This window comes from Gouania willdenowi, chromosome 19 (genome assembly GCF_900634775.1).
Source record: "Gouania willdenowi chromosome 19, fGouWil2.1, whole genome shotgun sequence".
Taxonomy (NCBI): Eukaryota; Metazoa; Chordata; class Actinopteri; order Blenniiformes; family Gobiesocidae; genus Gouania; species Gouania willdenowi.
The window spans coordinates 12,158,798-12,176,932 of record NC_041062.1 but is presented as its reverse complement, the minus strand read 5'-3'; the positions used below and the strand labels follow the sequence as shown (position 1 = coordinate 12,176,932).

Below are 18,135 nucleotides of genomic sequence, written 5' to 3'. Positions count from 1 at the left end.
AGGGAGGATATTTATCTTCAATCTAGCTCTCCTGATATTCCTACAAACACTTAATACCCCCCATCATCGAGGCCCCTCCTCCAACGCTACCTGTCCTATTCCAGAACTCTTTCATGGTCTCTTTCTGGCTGGTATCATTCTGTCCCAAGATACAGGCTTCCCCGGAACACTGTCTCCAGTGTTTGGAAGAATGGAGGGTTTTGTTGTAGCAAAGTCAATACATACTTCTCCCTGGAGGAACAAGTGGTTGGTTTTGTAATGGCAGAAGATTGTAAGGAATAAAATGGAATTACTATAATATGTTTATAGCTTAGAACTGAATGACAAATAGTTTAACAAACAATAATACCGTCCACAACACAAATACCTCTCAAGTTCAAAATCCCAACAGAAGGAATTTAAAGATACTTTTTCCATAGGTTGAAACTAGACATGGTTTTGGAAAGCTGGCGGCCAGGGGGCCAAATTAAATTAAGATACAATAAATGACAACAAAAATGCACAAAATGACAGACAAAAATACATAAAATGTCCCCAGACATAGAAAACAAAAAGAAAAATATGCAAAATAGCTTTAAAAAAAACAACAACAACCCAAAAACAAAGAGTCAAATCTATAGAAAAAAATACTCCATAAGACAAGAAAAATGCACAAAATGACAAAAAAATACATGAAATGTCCCCAGAACATAGAAACTAAAAGAAAAAATAGGCAAAATAGCTTTAAGAAAACAACAACAACCCAAAAACAAACAGTCAAAATTACAGAAAAAAATACTCCATAAGACAACAAAAATGCACAAAATGACAAAAAATACATAAAATGTCTCCAGACATAGAAAACTAAAAGAAAAATATGCAAAATAGCTTTAAAAAAAACAACAACAACCCAAAAACAAACACTCAAAATTACAGAAAAATACACTAAATGACTCAAAGCACACAAAAAGACAACAATAGAAATGTGTTATAATAAAAAATGGTCTTTATTCTAGTCTGTGGCTTTCAAATCTAAAAATTACCATTTTGTGGCCTTAATTGTGATACAAGTGTTTCATGTCCGGTCTAAACCATTGAAAGTAAAATATATTAGTATAAAATCTGCAGCAACTCACTTACTCAACCTTTAAACTTGGAGTGAACTCAGCTCTAAATAAGAGAAACATCTTTAAACTTCGTGTTTAACTCTGGTAAAGTTTTTTTTATACTCCTATCTGTAACAAAGGCATATGTACGCACTTTAGTTTGGTAAATAGCGACATCTAGCGCTACAGCAAAGAAACCTCACCATTGGTCAACAGAGGCCTTCCTATTAACCAATCAGCACGAAGAATACTCAGAAGTCGCAACATTAACCAATGAACACTCACGCTTTTTACGGAGGGAAATGACGTTGCTTGTATTGTGAAGCGATGGATCTGTAAATATTTGTTAGGCTTTTTATAAAACATAATGATCAGGTAAGAATTACAGTTTACTAAAAAACCTTTTTTTGTCTATTTGAAAGTGTTAGTATTTTTACCTGAGCTCATAATAAACCAGTGTAAGTGTTTGTGGTGTTGAACGGCTTCATTAGCTAACGGCTAACAGATGGGCTAACTTTAAAAACCTCATGACGCTAATACTGGGAGTTTACGCGCCTTCTGTTTTGTCTTAAAAGTATTGCTTTATTTTAAGAGTTTAATTTTTTCTTAAGGATGAAGGTGGTAAATTTGAAGCAAGCTATTCTGCAGGCATGGAAGGAGCGTTGGAGCGACTATCAATGGGCTATCAACATCAAGAAAAACTTTCCAAAGGGGGCTTCATGGGATTACCTGAACCTTGCAGGTTGGTTGCCTTTCTGCGACCTGATTAAAAACATCTCTACCAATAAACTATAGCATGTCTTTTGTTTCTCATGCACCCTAGAGGCCCTGATGGAACAGGCGATGATTGGCCCCTCTCCAAACCCACTCATTTTATCCTATCTCAAATATGCCATCAATTCTCAGGTGGGTACTAGTAGAACCAACACCAATATCACATGTTATGTTGCATAAATCTCACTCATTTTTTGGTATTTTCTCCTCCTTAGATGGTGTCCTATTCTAGTGTGCTCACAGCTATTAGCAAGGTACTTGTTATAATTCTACAAAAAAAGAAAATATTATTTTTACCTCATAGCTTTTGCAAGATGTTCACTGATGTTTCTCCTTTCTACCAGTTTGACGATTTTTCTCGAGAGTTGTGTGTAAAGTCATTATTGAACATCATGGACATGTTCTGCCATCGTCTCAGGTTGTTTACTCATAATATCACCTGTATGTCATTGTGGCCACTGTCTACGATGACTAATTTGCTGGTTTTTGTTGCTCACGTATTAACTTTTGCACACACAGCTGTCATGGGAAGGCAGAGGAATGCATCGGACTGTGTCGAGCCCTCCTGGTGACAGTTGTATGGCTGCTGCAGGGATGTGCGTGGTATTGTGAGAAGCTGAGAGAACTGGGACCATCAGAAGATAGTCTAAAAGCCTGCATGGAGAGGCTGTACAGTCTGATGAATAGCACGAAAAACAGAGCTCTGGTTCACATCGCCCGGTTGGAAGACTCAGGTAATTTAACAAACAGTACCTTTAAGTCTTATCTTTGTTTTTTCATTAATCTGAGGTTTTCTCGTTTTCAAAGGTTGCCAACCATTTGTGTTTTTGTATGTGTGTACTCTTGTGGCCTCGTTTTCTAACAGTTTGTGTGCGTAAAAACGTGCTTAAACGTGATAGTAGATGTTACGCGTGATCCACTGATCCCACGCAATCAAGCATACGATCGTTAAACAAGCGAAATATCAAAAGCAATCTATTTAGCATGTTTTGCCTAAATGTTGGGAGGAGGAAAATTCAAATGGATGAATTTAGCAGAAGCAAAGGGATGTACTAAAAAAACGCAACTCATTTTCAGCGTCTATTTTGTGCAATTATTTGGCATGTTTGACAGGAAAGTGTTAACTGTCATCCTTACCTTCAGTGGCATGGCACAAAAGGCAACAAGGAAGGTTGAGATCTTTGGTTGGGGTAAAAGTTTTCAAATGATTGTATTTAAAATAATAATAATAATAATAATTACAACTTTTTCCAATTTTTCTTTTTATATGTTTTCTTGGCTTCCTCTGCTGTTTCTTTTTTTTTTTTTTCTAATAAAGTTCTTACGAACAACCTCTAATACTGCTTTTATTCAGATTTACTCTTATTGCCATCTAGAAATTGCTAGGCTTCACACTCTGTTTGGCAACGTTTATTTATCCAAGTTTTGAGTTGGAGAAATTATAATATAATAAAACTTTCCTTTTTGGAATTATCTATTGATAACTATAATTATATCTCTATCAGGCAAGTAAAATCTAAAGGCTGAATTCATAAAATGGTGTGAAATATCTCCAGGTTGCAATATTTGCTTTAATTTAAAGATGTGTTGATTCTTCTTGTCTTTCACTGATTGCTTATTAAATTTCATATTGTGCATTTAGTCTTGTTCCTTGGTCACAGAACGTTCCAACGGCAGTTTGCGTGCACAAATAATTTAAACAGGGCAGTTTTCACCTTTTTTGTACCATACTAAATCAAGCAGAACAGGCGAACACAATGTGCACAACATATTAAGCACACTCTTTATTTAAGATCTTAGTGAATCAGGCTGTAATATCATAAAAACGGTTTGCGTGACTATTTGCTGAAATACGGAGAATAAAGGTTGTCGCTATAGTTTGAGATCAGCAGTGGAACCACAGAATTGATGCTTGATTTAAAGTGTTGCACCTACAGTAATAGTGACTTTGTTCCCTCTTCAGGTTCCTGGAGCAACGTAGAGCAAGCAATCACCAAAGTGACTGACAACCTGAGCTGCGTACCAAACCACTTATGGGAAAAGTTGGATGAGACTTTGTCGCTTGTAAAAGGGTGAGGTTTTACACATTTTATCTCGCATTTTTTTGCTAAAGAACACAAAGCTAACTAGAATATTTGCATTGAGGATACAGGTGCTGGCCCGCGTCGCACTGCATTAGTTTAGCATTAGCTAGCATTAACATTAGCATAGCATTAACACTAACCTAGCATTAGCATTTGCCCAGCAATAGCATTACCTAGCATTAGCTTAGATATAGTATTAGCATCAGTCTAGCATTAACACTAACCTAGCGTTAGCATCAGCCTAGCATTAGCACTAACCTAGTGTTAGCAATGGCATTAAACCTAGCATTGGCATTAACCTAGCAATAGCTGAACATTAGCAATAAGGTTGAAAAGTAGATTTAAATGGTTTGAAGGCAGTCGCTGAAGATGTTAAAGGTTGAATAGTCAAAATAATTGTAGAATGGCTGCGGATTGAAGGGCTTAAAATGTAAAAAGCTGAATTTTCTAATATATAAGAATGGGAAAGAAAAAAATGTAATAAGTCAATCGCGGGAACTTTTTACCTTTTTTGATAGCTTAATTGTCATAATCGGACTAACGGTGTAGGAGGAGTTAATGCAGATGGATGAAAAAACGGATAACAATAATGAGGATGCGTCCTGCATCCTCACTAATTAATAACAAAGTAATAATCCCTCCTTTTTTCTTTTATTGCTCTGCCCAGTATCCGCTGATGCTGTCTGTGCAGTGTGCTCCTCCAAACCGGGCCTCTTTCCCATCTGTTCATGCCTTTATTATGCTGGAAGGGACCATGAATTAACAGGAGAGATACAGCCACTGGTGGAGCAGCTCATGATGATTAAGAGAATGCAGGTAATTACTTTTTAAAGAAGCAGACACGCAGAATACTAATAGAGATCTTGTTCTGTAACAGATTTGTTACTGCTCTTACAAATGTGTGCACAAGTACTTTGTGTGCTTTTATTTTTCTTTGACATTTTAGGGATCATCAAAAAGTGGTTTTATTATTGTGCCTTTTTTGTTGTTTTTTTACTTGAACTAGTCTAAATGTCCATGCTCCATGCCCGTGTGTAAAGCTGGTTATTGTCAGATGTTTATTTTTTACTTGCCAGCAGTGACTCATGCTGTCTGCTCTCTGCAGCGTATTCCCACTCCTCTGTTTGTCCTGGAGATTTGGAAAGCTTGTTTCACTGGCCTCATCGAGTCACCAGAGGGCACAGAGGAGCTTAAGTGGACAGCCTTTACGTTCCTTAAGGTAGGAAAAAGGACTTTTGTATGTTTGAAATTCATTTGGTATTTTCTAATAAAAATGAAAAATAAATAAATGTATTTTTTATTTTTTTTATTTCTTAGATTCCACAAGTGTTGCTTCGATTAAAGAAATACCCACAAAGTGACAAAGGGCAGGTAAATCCACACTTACTCTGACATTTATAAGCATTTAATAAAGATTATTGAATGGCCTGATGAACAAATCCATGTGTATCCAATGTGTTTTTTAGGATTTCATGCTGGACGTAAACATTGCATTTCAGTATTTGCTGAAGCTCACGCCACTTTTAGACAAAGCAGACCAGAGATGCAAGTATGTACTGTATGAGGAATATCAGCAGTGATTAATAAAGTGCTGGAATTGTGAACTCAGTGGCAGTTTTTATTGCTTTTTCTACACAGTTGTGATTGCCTTGGAATGCTTCTGCAGGAGTGTAACAAGCTTGGTCTGCTGTCGGATGTAAGCACAGACAACCTCACGTCCAAACGGTACGAGTCGATGATTTCATTCTAAATTTGATATTTACGAGGAAGGCAGCACAAGAGCACTTAGTAAACAATGATGCAACTTTAGAGCATTCATCATATTCATACAGACCCCCCCAACCCCTCCCCCTTGTCTGTGTCTTTTTCCCCATAACCCCCCACCCACACACCCCTCCCCACTCCGTCTGTACCTTTGATTCAGCAACGAGGACAGAGAGTTTGTCCCAAGGCTAAAGACAACAGAAAATGCTAACATCCAGCCAAACCCAGGCCTCATCCTCCGAGCCGAGCCCACAGTCACTAACATCCTCAAGGTAGGATCACAACTCGGTATAATGAGGAACTATATGCGAGAATACAGTGCGTTGTTTAATATTTATGTACAGGCTTGTGTGTTGGACACGTGACGTTTTTTTTCTTTTTGTTCTTTAGACGGGGATGCTGATCATCAAAGTCTCCTGAAGGGCCTCCTGGGTGTCCTTGGACACATGTTGTCAGGGAAGAGCCTGGATCTGCTGCTGGCTGCAGCTGCTGCCACCGGGAAGCTGAAATCCTTTGCTCGGAAGTTTATCAAGTGAGTTAAAACTGAAGATGGATGGGTTTTTTTAGATGTTTTATTTGTGTTGTTATTTCTTTTCTTTTTTTGTTGTAAGGCTCAATGAGTTCCCCAAGCACATCGAAGGATGTAAGTATTTTTTCATGCTCAAACTCACTTTTATTGTTGGAAAATATTAACGTGACAGGGATGTTTGTTGTTTTCCTGCAGCTAAACCTGCATCAATACGAGCAATGCTATTTGACATCTCCTTCCTCATGCTCTGCCACATGGTGCAGACTTACGGTTCTGAGGTCAGTTCATCTAAAGCACACATGTCAAACTCAAGGTGCGAGGGCAAAATCCGACGCTTTAGAGCAGTGGTTCTCAAACCTTTTTGGCTCAAGTACCCCCTTGTGTCCAACTACAACATTTTGCTCAGAATACTATGAAACAACTATAGAGCATCATGATGTAATGAATGAGTGATAAATAGAATGAAACAGTATTTAGTGCCTCCTGAATATATTTATTTCTATAGTTATTATAATTTGATGTGGGACCAACACTGACCCTTATATTTCAGTTCTGTTCTAATCAAGGTCATTTCTATCATCATTTTGTGTGTTTTTTGTTGGTATTATCGAAATTATTATCTTTGTGTGTGTGTTTTTGGTGTCGTTTGGTAGTTTCTCTGTTATTTTTTGTGTATTTAGTCGTTGATCTTGTGTGTTTTCTCTCATTTAGTATGTCTTTGTTGTTGTTTTTTGTGTCATTTTTGTGTATTTAGTGTTTTTTTTTAATTATTCAGTATATTGTTTCTTGTTTTGTGAGTTTCTGGTAATATTTAGTGCGATTATCATTTTTAACTAAAAATAAACATTTTAAACCCATATTTTTAATGCTTTATTTAATTTTTCCCTCGTTTTTCTCAAGTACCCCCTTTAGTGCCATCACGTACCCCCATTTGAGAAACACTGCTTTAGAAAACCCATGAATATGTGTAATTACCTACTAATCAGTTGTAGATATCTCCAAATTCATACGCAAATTCAATGAAACTCCACAATATTAGCAGGGCTCACATTTTTCCGCTTATATCACATGATAGCAGTCATTTTTAATCACAAATTATTACAATAACTCAATTTTTCCAAAATCCTGTAATTTTATTTGAATTATTTCACAAAATGTCCTCAAACCACATAAAAATGGGTCACAAAATTAAATAACATGAAATGAAGATCCTGCAGAAACCGATATTTGTCACTTATTGCTTTGATATTATCAGTGCCGTACATATTTTACATTTTATTTATATATGGAATTGCAAACTCGAGCACAATAATGATTAAATTACTAATTTTCCCACCTAAAATCTCACTTAAGATAAACTGCTCCACATTTGGCCCCTGAACTAAAATTAGTTTGTGACCCCTGTAATTCTTGTCGAAAAAAACAAAACAAGTAATGATGCTTTATTAAGAGATGCATTTATCCTCAACCTGTTAAACCACAATCTGCTCTAGACATTTTGTCTATTAGAATTTAATTGAATTCAAGCCATATTTACTTTCAATGTGTTTCCTCCCCAGGTGATCCTGTCAGACCCCAGCCCATCTGGAGAAACACCCTTTTTGAAACTTGGCTCCAAACATGTATGCTGAGGAGGGAAAGACCCTGAACCCTGACCATCCCTGCTTCAGACCTGAACCAGGGAAGGTCGAGAGCCTGGTGACTCTACTCAACAACTCCTCTGAGATGAAACTAGTGTAAGCTCTAAACTGAAGTGTGTATTTCATTACAATGCCAGACAATGTTATTCCTATTTGCATCGTGTTCAAAATGAGAGCTCAGATTCTTCAAATCCCAACCCATAAGTTTCAAAACACGGCTTTTGTTTTCTTCTCCTGACAGACAGGTGAAGTGGCATGAAATCTGCCTCAGCACTCCTGCTGCCATCCTGGAAGTGTTGAATGCGTGGGAAAATGGCGTGCTTTCTGTGGAGGCAGTGCAAGTTAGTGCAACGTCCTCCTTTTTTTTTTTCAGTTTTGTTTTTTTGAGTGTCAGCAATGGCTCATATGACACTGAGGTGGCACTGCTAACCTCAAAGCAAATTGTTAGATGAAATGTACATGTGGCAGCTTAAGTCACACTGACTCATTTTAAAGCAATAATGACGTCTTCTGTGGAAAATTACCGGTGACACTTCAATAGTAGTGACATCCTAAAGTCGTGTAGCGACAGACGACTTCTTCTTTCTTCCCCTTTTTCCATTGATGAGCTTTCTCACGATGTGGAAGAGAAATCCGTTTGAGTCATTCCTTTCTTCCTTTCAACATCCGTCTGACCACATCTTGACTTCTCCTTTTTTTTTCTAAGGGATCGACCGATATGGGTTTTTTCAGGCCAATGCCGATAACAATATTTTTCCATCAGCCTTAGCTGATGACCGATACCGACTGCCGATTTTCTTCAGCCGATATTTGGAGTCAATACTACTTTTGCTCCCTCAATATACATCATAAAAATTACACAATGATGTTACAAATGGTACAAGTCACATTTAAAAAATATATATATTGAAATTAACAAAGGTGAGGTAGAACGACACCAAGTAAAAATTATTTAACAAATAATAAAAACAGGTGATCAAGAACAAGTAAAAAATAGTGAGACATCTCATGAAATATTATGAAAGAGAACTGTTCGTCCTTGTCCTGAAAATAGCTTTGACAAAAGTTGGCCTGACTGAAGATATATTTTATTAATAGGTTTATTGAGTACAAATATATATAATTCTAGTATTAAACACAAAAAGAAACCATGAATAATAGTCCATTCCAACACAACCCCAGAACATAAATTAGCATAGGAAAATAACATGTCAGATGTTCATTAACTCATTCAGTGCCAGCCATTCTCGGATTTTCTACCCCCCTCGGTGCCAGCCATTTTTGAGCATTTTGACTGATCTTAAAGACCCACAGAATATTTTCTACTATGACTATCTGTAATCTGACACCAGATTCTGAAAGATTGAAGTCTCTACTTTCATCAAAAAAAATTATTTGTTTCTGACTCCTTTCGTTCTTTTGTAATCAGCCATTGAATAGAGCAAGTTTTACACAAATCTTCAGTTTCAGAGCAAAAAGCTGAGAAAAAAGCCTTTTTGTAAAAAAAAAAAAAAAAAACCCTGTCAGTGACTTTAAAGCTATTTTTTTGCTTTAGTGACAACTCTAACATCTGAACATTGTTTCCTTATATAAAACATTTAAAAAAAAAACACTGAGACCGGGCTTTTGATGGCAAAATTATTATTATTTATCTATCTGGGTCAGAGTTGAATGTATTCCTTACTGTATTTTGGCGTTCCTCCAACTTTCTCTCCCGTCAGTCTGCACACACGTAACTTCCTCTTCCTCCCCGACATGCAGAGTGTCACTGCTTGCCCCGTTTTTTTATGGTTTTATCTCACCATCGCCACACTATCCATGAGTTCCACACTTGCTCTGGTCGAGTGTGCGCTGCTGGGAACGTCAACTCTCGTATGTAGTGCCATTTTCTGTCTCGTAAACACCTTTCCTCTCTCCCTCTGAGCTCTGCTGAGCATGGATGATCTCTCATCCAAAGGTGTGCTGCTACCTCCTACGTGGCACTATTATTTGCTAACTGGCTCAAGGCTGGAGGTATTTTGTACCCCCATCCTCCCCCTCCTCCCGAAACGCAGGGTAGGACCCGTTTGGCCCGGTTAGTTGATGGCTTTATCTCATGATCACAACATTATCAATAATCCACTCAGGTCCACACATGTTCTGTGTTAGTATGTGGAGCTGGTGAGCTGCTGGAGATTCTTCACAATAATCACTCTGTAGCGCCGGGTAATCTCTCTTTTTCCTGCTTCTTCCTGCTTTGCTGGGTAGCATCAGTGGCTAATCTCTCATCTAAAGGTGTACTGCTACCATCTTCAGGGCACAGTTGGACACTACAACACCCCACAGCTTAGATATTAATGAGTGATCTCCGCCAGGGTGTTTTCTAGTAATCCCCATGAAAAAACGCAAATGACGAGTTATCTTGTCAATGGCACTGAGTGAGTTAAGCAACAAACTGTTCAAGTTTTCTATTTTAAATTAACGTAAATAAGAATTAATATTCAAAGAAGTATTAACTGCTTCTCAAAGTTAAAACTTCTCAGCGCAGCGCTCAGTGAGAATCAGAGAGAGAAAGAGAAACACACGTCAAACCTCCAGCCACCTTCTCGTTAATTACAGCTGACACAACACGTAGACCCACGGGACAACAAACGCTGACTTAAACAGTTAAAAGATGCTTTGAAAGTTTAAAAATTGCCCTTGGGATTGAAGAGTTTGCTTATCGCTCTGCTAGTGGGGGGAGGGGCTCTACAGCCTCTGTCTCCAGTAACGGGAGCAGCCTGTAGCAGCCGCTTTGTTTATAAAGTGGCTCGGCAAAGGCAGCAGCGCGCATCGGCCAATGCCGATACACGTAAAACAAGCAAAAATCGGCCGATTAAATCGGCCGGCCAATGAATCGGTCGATCACTACTTCTCACTACTGTTGTTTCTCTGAGTGTAGAAGATTACTGACAACATTAAAGGGGAAAGTGTGCAGCATGGCCATCTGCGCGGTGCTGGCTGGTGGCCCATGTCAGGATGCTGGGGCGGGATGAGAGGGAGAAACCCCTCAGACGATGATCCGTCAGCTCGTCACCCCACTGTTCGGGGAGAACACCCTCAGTTTTACAACGAACGTACAATCACATGAAACACACATCAGCTGTTTATCGCTGCCTTTGATCACATGACCATCATCTTACTCCATGTTCAAAAGCACCAACGTAACCATCTGAAATTACATGAGCTAACAGCTGCTCTTTTCCCCTCCACAATTCAACCAGCGTCATCATCATGAGTTCCATCATGGAACACATGTGCGCTGACGTCTTCCAGCAAACGGGTGCCATGCTGCGACCCCCCATGGAGGGCCAGGAGCCCATCCCATACCGAAACCTGCTGCCGGCTAAAGAGCCCATCCATAAGGCCCTGAGCGAGCAGTTCCAGGCAGTGCTGCGTAAAGGCTGGGTGGACAGCCAAGCTCTACATCTGTTCGAGAGCCTCCTCAGCATGGGCGGGGTTTTCTGGTTCACCAAGAACCTGGTGAAGGTAGGAGGAAGGTGGATGGATGGAACTAATTCATCCTGGCTACTGTTTATCTTGAATACTGCCTTAATTTAGTCATTCAATCAGTTACTTTGCCAATAAGCAGTAATAGGGGTCTCCCATAACTGTTTCCCTTCCGATACGATACCGATATTGCAGCCTTGAGGATTGGCTGATAATGATATTGATTTCATCTGATATCAGCACCAATCATTCATACTTTTACAACTTATTTTGTAGTGTGAAATGTTAGAAAAGACTGGATCAAGTGATATTAGTCAGACAACAATATTCATCAACATTAGGTATGAATATAACTGACCCATTTAATAATAAGCAATGGGTTACATCAGTCATAAACATATCTTCTACAATTGAACAAAATATATTAGAAGACCATTAAAAATCCAATATAACAATGTTTATATTATATCTGAAATGTTAGACTTGGGCTGATATAATCTGATACTTGTTTTTTTGCTGATTTCAGACCAATATCTGATTGGGACCCCCTTAATCAGTAACAAGATATCAGAAACCAAAAACTACTGATATCGTTTAACATAAGTTTTAAGTGGAAGATTTTTAATGTTACTGCTCCTAATTTTCTTCTGATATTTAATTACGTTTTCCAGTTGTATTATTGTGCATTTAGAATATTATTGTTTAACTTCACAGCCACAAGTTATTGATGATTAAGATTGCTAATGAAAGCACTGCTACATCACAGCACCAATAATTATATTTTTTTCTTCTAAAAAGACAAGACGGTGATTTCTGTTGTTAATAAAGCTTTGTGTCATTATTCAGGAACTGCTCAAAGAGACCCGACAGGAGTGGGCCAATCGCGTGGTAGAGTTACTCTACAGCATCTTCTGCTTGGACATCCAGCAGATCACACTCACACTGCTGGGCACTATCCTGCCCAACCTGCTCACAGACTCAGCACATTGGGGAAGCCTGGCAGACCCTCCTGGAAAGGCTCTGGCTAAGTAAGGAAGCGTAGCTGCACGATGGCTGCAGCAGAGCTGTGGAGATGTTGATGTGCTGCTGATCTATCCTCAGGTTGTCTGTGTGGTGCGCGCTCAGCTCTTACTCGTCTCATCACAAAGGCTCATTCTCAGCCCGGCAACGCAAAAGGCAACGGGAAGATATAGAGGTGAGTTTAAAATGACAAATGAACATGGCTCATTTATTTTAAATCAGCTGTCCTAATAACGTGGGATATTGATTGTGTTTCTACAGGATTACAACAGCCTGTTTCCCCTGGATGACACTCAGCCATCCAAACTCATGCGGCTCCTCAGTTCCAATGAGGACGAGCCTGCAGCTCTTTCAAGTCCAGGTAAGTTAAACATCCGTCCTTTAGAAAACTGAAGGGTGTAAACTCTTAGACTGAGTCTAAGCCAAGGACTACATTAAACACCTCCTGGTTTTCAAAAACAAAGAGTTTTTTTAGCAACTCTTACAAACAGGTTTCTGCTTGTCAGGATTTAATCTGCATCACAACAGAACAACCTGTTTGTGTCTGTATTCATTCTAAAGTGTTGCGCTTGTAAGCAGGCTCTTATGTGAACTTTTAATAGTGACAGCAGCAAAACTCTTATTTTTTCACCTACTTTTTGTATCTTTGTAGCTAAATTACTGCCAAATTGGGCTTTGATTTGATCAGCTTTGTGTTTTTTAATATTTCTGAATCTACCAAAAGAAAATATTCACAATCTGCCTGTCTCCAGAAAAAATGGAATCTCTTTGTGCAAGTTTTCTTTGATTGAGAAAATATATTCAATATTCTCTAAAAATGAATGTTTGGTTTTTAAGAAATGTTGTTTTATTTTTTCCCATTAATGCTACATGATTTGTTTTGAGAAAAACATCCTTGTCATAATATAATAGTTATAATACTAACAATTATGTAAGAAACTCTCTTTAGGATGTCTACTTCTCCTTTGTCAAGAATGAATTATTATTAACCAAGGACATTTTTGGGAAATGACAAATTTGAAAGTGTTGACATCATTCTGGGTTTATGGTGTCATGTCGCCTCACAGGAGACCGATCCATGAGCAGTTCCCTGTCTGCTTCTCAGCTGCACACGGTCAACATGAGAGATTCGCTCAATCGAATCCTGGGTGAGACCTTAACGCATGAAGATCACCAAAACCACCTTATCCGATCACTTTAAATCAAAGAAAACGTTCTATCAGCTTTTTTTCATAGGAATATTCTGAGGCTGCACGATTTTAGCTATAAACAAAATTCATTTTTTTTTTTTTTTACTTTGAAAACTAGATTTTTTTATTCCAATTTAAAAAAAAAATTTCCTCTTTACAAAAAAAGAAAGACACTGGATTTAATTATTGCAAGTTTTTCGTTTTGAAAAATAACAACCTGTCCAACCAAAAATTAATCATTCAGCATTTTTAAAAAGAGAACCTTGCATTAAAAAAAAACCTCACACAAAATTCACGTTTAAAAAAAAAGAAGTGGTCGTAGCGGGGTTATATCGCGGTTTTAAACGGGAAAATGGTTTTTTCCGATTTTGACTGTTTAAAAATCCCGCCCAATAGATACTTGACGTCAGCGCTTGACCAGCAACGCACGCCACCATTTCAAGAGGGGTATGCTTTTGCTTGACAACCACCATTGACCGCTGACAACACGGTGGAGATCTTGCAGTCTGGCAGATTTGCAGCCTGCGTTGTATTTGGCTGTCATAACTATGCCTGGCTGAACAAAAAGATATCATTTTACAGAATACCTACAGATAAAGGCCTGAAACAGAAATTATGGATCCAAGCACTGAGGCGAACGAACGACGACGGAACTACATGGAGCCCAAAATCAAAGTGGTTGTATGTTTGCAGTAGACATTTCGTTAATAGTAGGTTGTGTATTTTGGGGATCTAATTTCTTCCTGACTGATTTTATGACATGACATTTAAATTGTAATTTATTCAGTAATGACTGAAATGTCTATGGCTAGTTAGCTAGCTAGGGCTAGACCTAACTAGAGGGCTTTCATGCTGGGTTCACACCTAACTATGATGCTTTACAACGATAACTTTTGATGTCATTCTTGACATTCTTAACGTCACTTAACGAATCGGAATAGAGTTCTGAACAGAGCGTGTTGATTTTTGACATTGGTGTGAGTCATGCCATTAATCTTAACGTATGGTAACAGGCGAGGGCTGGGAAACTCCCATATTTTACCCATCTTTCCCGCCATCATCCCGTATTAGTATTTTCCCGGAAATATCCCGTATTTTAATGTAATAATGATTAAAAGATAAATAAATATGAACATTCCTCTGCCTTAATAAACTGAACTCTGTCACTAGCCTCGTGAGAACTGCCACCTGCCACCTCATAGTTAGGTGCCTGAGTGGCAATTCTCTCGAGATTAGTGCAGACAGCGGAAACAACTCAGAAGAGCGATGGATGGATGTAAGCAGACTTTCTGGCGAAAAAAAACAAAGAAGTCATGTAAACCAACCAGATGTAACTTTTCTTTATATCGGTGCTTGGACTTTGGCTCTAATCTGCTGAAATATTCGTAAGACATTGAGTAAAACCTTTGTGTTAAATAGCGTACAAAACGGTTGTCAAGCAAAAGCATACCCCTCCTAAAATGGCGGTGGGTGTTACTAGGTCAAGTGTCCTGGATACTGATGTCACCGCGAAAAGGTGTATATCGATTAATCGTGCAGCCTTAGAATGTTGTGATGCATCAGAATATAAGTCATGTTTTTTTTCCACCCTTTCTAAGGATTTAAGCTTTTGCATGATGATAAATTGATTTTAATCACACTGATTTTAATTTTATATTATCATTTGAAGTATTTATGCCTCATTTTAATATTGTTAATAATGTGCATTTTTTGGAATTTAAAAAAAAAATCCAATTTCTTTTTGCATTGTACGATCTTGATGAATTGATCCTATTGCTGGCAAAAATCTTTGTTCAGGAACTTTAAAACTGGCTGAAAGTTACCACTCATTTAATAGTTTTTCGGAATTTAAAGATTTAAGTGTCTAGTTAATCATACATGAATCATATTACAATGTTTCGTTATTAAATCCAAAAATTTTGATTATTTTTCACCTTACAATTATTTTGGCGAATCAGGCTTAGCTGGAAATGTAAAAATGAGTTGAAAAATAATCTATTTTTGATTATTTTGGTGCTAATACTCATTTCTAGAAACAGTTTTTGATCATCTGTGACTCACGTCTAAACTCATGCATTGTAAGCTCAGTAGGTAGGGTTAAAAATACAATTATTGGTGCTGTGATGTAGCAGTGCTTTCATTAGCAATCTTAATCGTCAATAACTTCTGGCTGTGAAGTTAAACAATAATATTCTAAATGCACAATAATACAACTGGAAAACGTAATTAAATATCAGAAGAAAATTAGGAGCAGTAACATTAAAAATCTTCCACTTAAAACTTGTTATGTTAAACGATATGAGTAGTTTTTGGTTTCTGATATCTTGTTACTGATTAAGGGGGTCCCAATCAGATATTGGTCTGAAATCAGCAAAAAAACAAGTATCAGATTATATCAGCCCAAGTCTAAAATTTCAGATATAATATAAACATTGTTATATTGGATTTTTTTAATGGTGTTCTAATATATTTTGTTCAATTGTAGAAGATATGTTTATAACTGATGTAACCCATTGCTTATTAATAAATGGGTCAGTTATTTTCATACCTAATGTTGATGAATATTGTTGTCTGACTAATATCACTTGATCCAGTCTTTTCTAACATTTCACACTACAAAATAAGTTGTAAAAGTATGAATGATTGGTGCTGATATCAGATGAGATCAATATCATTATCAGCCAATCTTCAAGGCTGCAATATCGGTATCGTATCGGAAGGGGAGACCCTATTACTGCTTATTGGCAAAGTAACTGATTCTTTTTATTTCCTCCAGCCAACCTGTTCCTACTCATTTCCTCCATCTTGGGCTCTAAGATGGTGGGGCCTCACACCCAGTTCGTTCAGAGCTTTATGGAGGAGTGCGTGGATTGCCTGGAACAGGGAAGCCGTGGGAGCATCCTGCAGTTTATGCCTTTTACCATGGTGAGTTATGAGTCAGCGGGAGATAAAGCTTAAGGAATGAGGCTGGTTAAAATGAAGTTTGTACTGAATAAACAGTGCGGGTCAAAGAATGAATCAACAGATATAATAGCTGGTCTATGGAGTCTAAACACAAACTTCCTTGTTTTTTTTCTTCTTTTTTTATATGATGCAAAGCAGATGTTTGGAGTTAGTCAGAAAAATGTTACTCCTCCTTTTGCAATCTCTATGTGAGGGGTCGTGAAAATTACCAAATTCATGAATTGAGGCGTGAAAACGTAAACGGATAGAGCATGATGATTTTTTTAATTAATTATTTTTTAGAATCAAAAGTCACTTTTAATGTTGAACTTTAATATGCTCTGCAGAAGGATGTTGGGGTCAATTATGATTGTAATCGTGTAATTGATATTTAATTACAGTTATGACGTAGTTGTAATTTAAAAAATGTGTTTTTATTGTAATTGTAATTGAGTTCAGATAATTGACTTTGTAATTGTAATTTGCATGAAAATTATATAAAAACTGTCATTAAACACATCATTTAAATAATATATAAATCAAGGTGTATACTGACAAAAAAAAGGCTCAGACGCCCACACCAAAAATATTAATACCAATATATTCATTGATTAGGAAGCCTCACAAGGTAACCAAGAAATTAAAAATAAATATGAGATGATAAATACATTATTTTTGTGTGTTTTACAGCGGATTTAACTGACCAATTGAGTTGTAATTGAACATGGATAATGTAAGATGTAATTCTAAATAAAAAATGTAATTGACCACAGACCCTGGTCATTAGTATTCATTATTAATTTTTTTCTTCTGAAAGTCCCGTTCTCACTTAATCCCAATTTAATTTCTTGGTTTCAGTTTTAATACAGATGGAATTTCCTGTGTTAAGTCCAAACCACCTGAGCACATCAGCGTGACTGTGAGCCATGTGACTCTTACTGTATGATTTCCTCAGCACTAACTTGATTTCTCTTTTATTCAGGTTGCTGAGCTTGTGAAGCTTCCTGATCTGGCCAAACCTAAAGTGGTCCTGGCTATAACTGACCTGTCTCTGCCATTGGGGAGGAGAGTCGCTGCCAAAGCCATTTCTGCTCTGTGACGTGATCTGACGGCTGGAAACGCTTCAGCTGGCAGTGTTTGTAAAAGAAGCACAGCAGGAAGAAAGCAGAAGAAAAGCTCTCAACCTCTTGGGTCGGTCATTAACTGTGACGGATTTTGTGTTGCATTATTACTAATGCATTTTTACTACTTTAAATACAGATGTGATTTTTTTGTTTTGTTTTTTACAAATGAAGTAAAACAATAACATGTAAACTCAATTCCATACAGTCTTTATTTCAGAGTCGTATTGTTTGTACTTTTTCCTGTATATGTCTAAGTCCATATTTATGTTTAGAGATGTTTAACATTAGCTTTTTGCAGACATTCGATATTGCCTAACACCATTACTCCAACTTAATTTTAGGTCACGTTATATATATATATCATCATCATAAACACGTTAAGTCTACTTTTAACCTGATTTATGTTCCACATGATGATCTGTACAAATTAAGAAATCTAATTCAACTTCAGTTATGAAAATAACAATATGATTTTGTTTTTTACACGTCAGAAAACAGCACATATCGGTTTTTC

General features: G+C 37.4%; 1 protein-coding gene across 1 annotated transcript; it reads left to right on the top strand.

Annotated features, from left to right (window-relative positions):
- Positions 1 to 1,333: 1,333 nt before the first annotated feature.
- med24 (mediator complex subunit 24) lies at positions 1,334 to 17,816 on the top strand. Its single transcript, XM_028476973.1, is given in 33 exon segments — positions 1,334 to 1,460; positions 1,697 to 1,827; positions 1,909 to 1,991; positions 2,075 to 2,113; positions 2,204 to 2,277; positions 2,379 to 2,593; positions 3,823 to 3,931; position 4,172; positions 4,611 to 4,701; positions 4,704 to 4,759; positions 5,049 to 5,162; positions 5,261 to 5,314; positions 5,410 to 5,492; positions 5,582 to 5,668; positions 5,868 to 5,995; positions 6,098 to 6,239; positions 6,319 to 6,350; positions 6,432 to 6,514; positions 7,796 to 7,832; positions 7,835 to 7,861; positions 7,864 to 7,972; positions 8,118 to 8,217; positions 10,797 to 10,814; positions 10,816 to 10,850; positions 10,852 to 10,900; positions 10,903 to 10,961; positions 11,107 to 11,383; positions 12,191 to 12,372; positions 12,446 to 12,539; positions 12,626 to 12,725; positions 13,432 to 13,512; positions 16,331 to 16,479; positions 17,480 to 17,816. Coding segments are annotated over 33 exon segments (2,964 nt in total). The 5' UTR covers positions 1,334 to 1,452; the 3' UTR covers positions 17,597 to 17,816.
- The last annotated feature ends 319 nt before the right edge of the window (positions 17,817 to 18,135 follow it).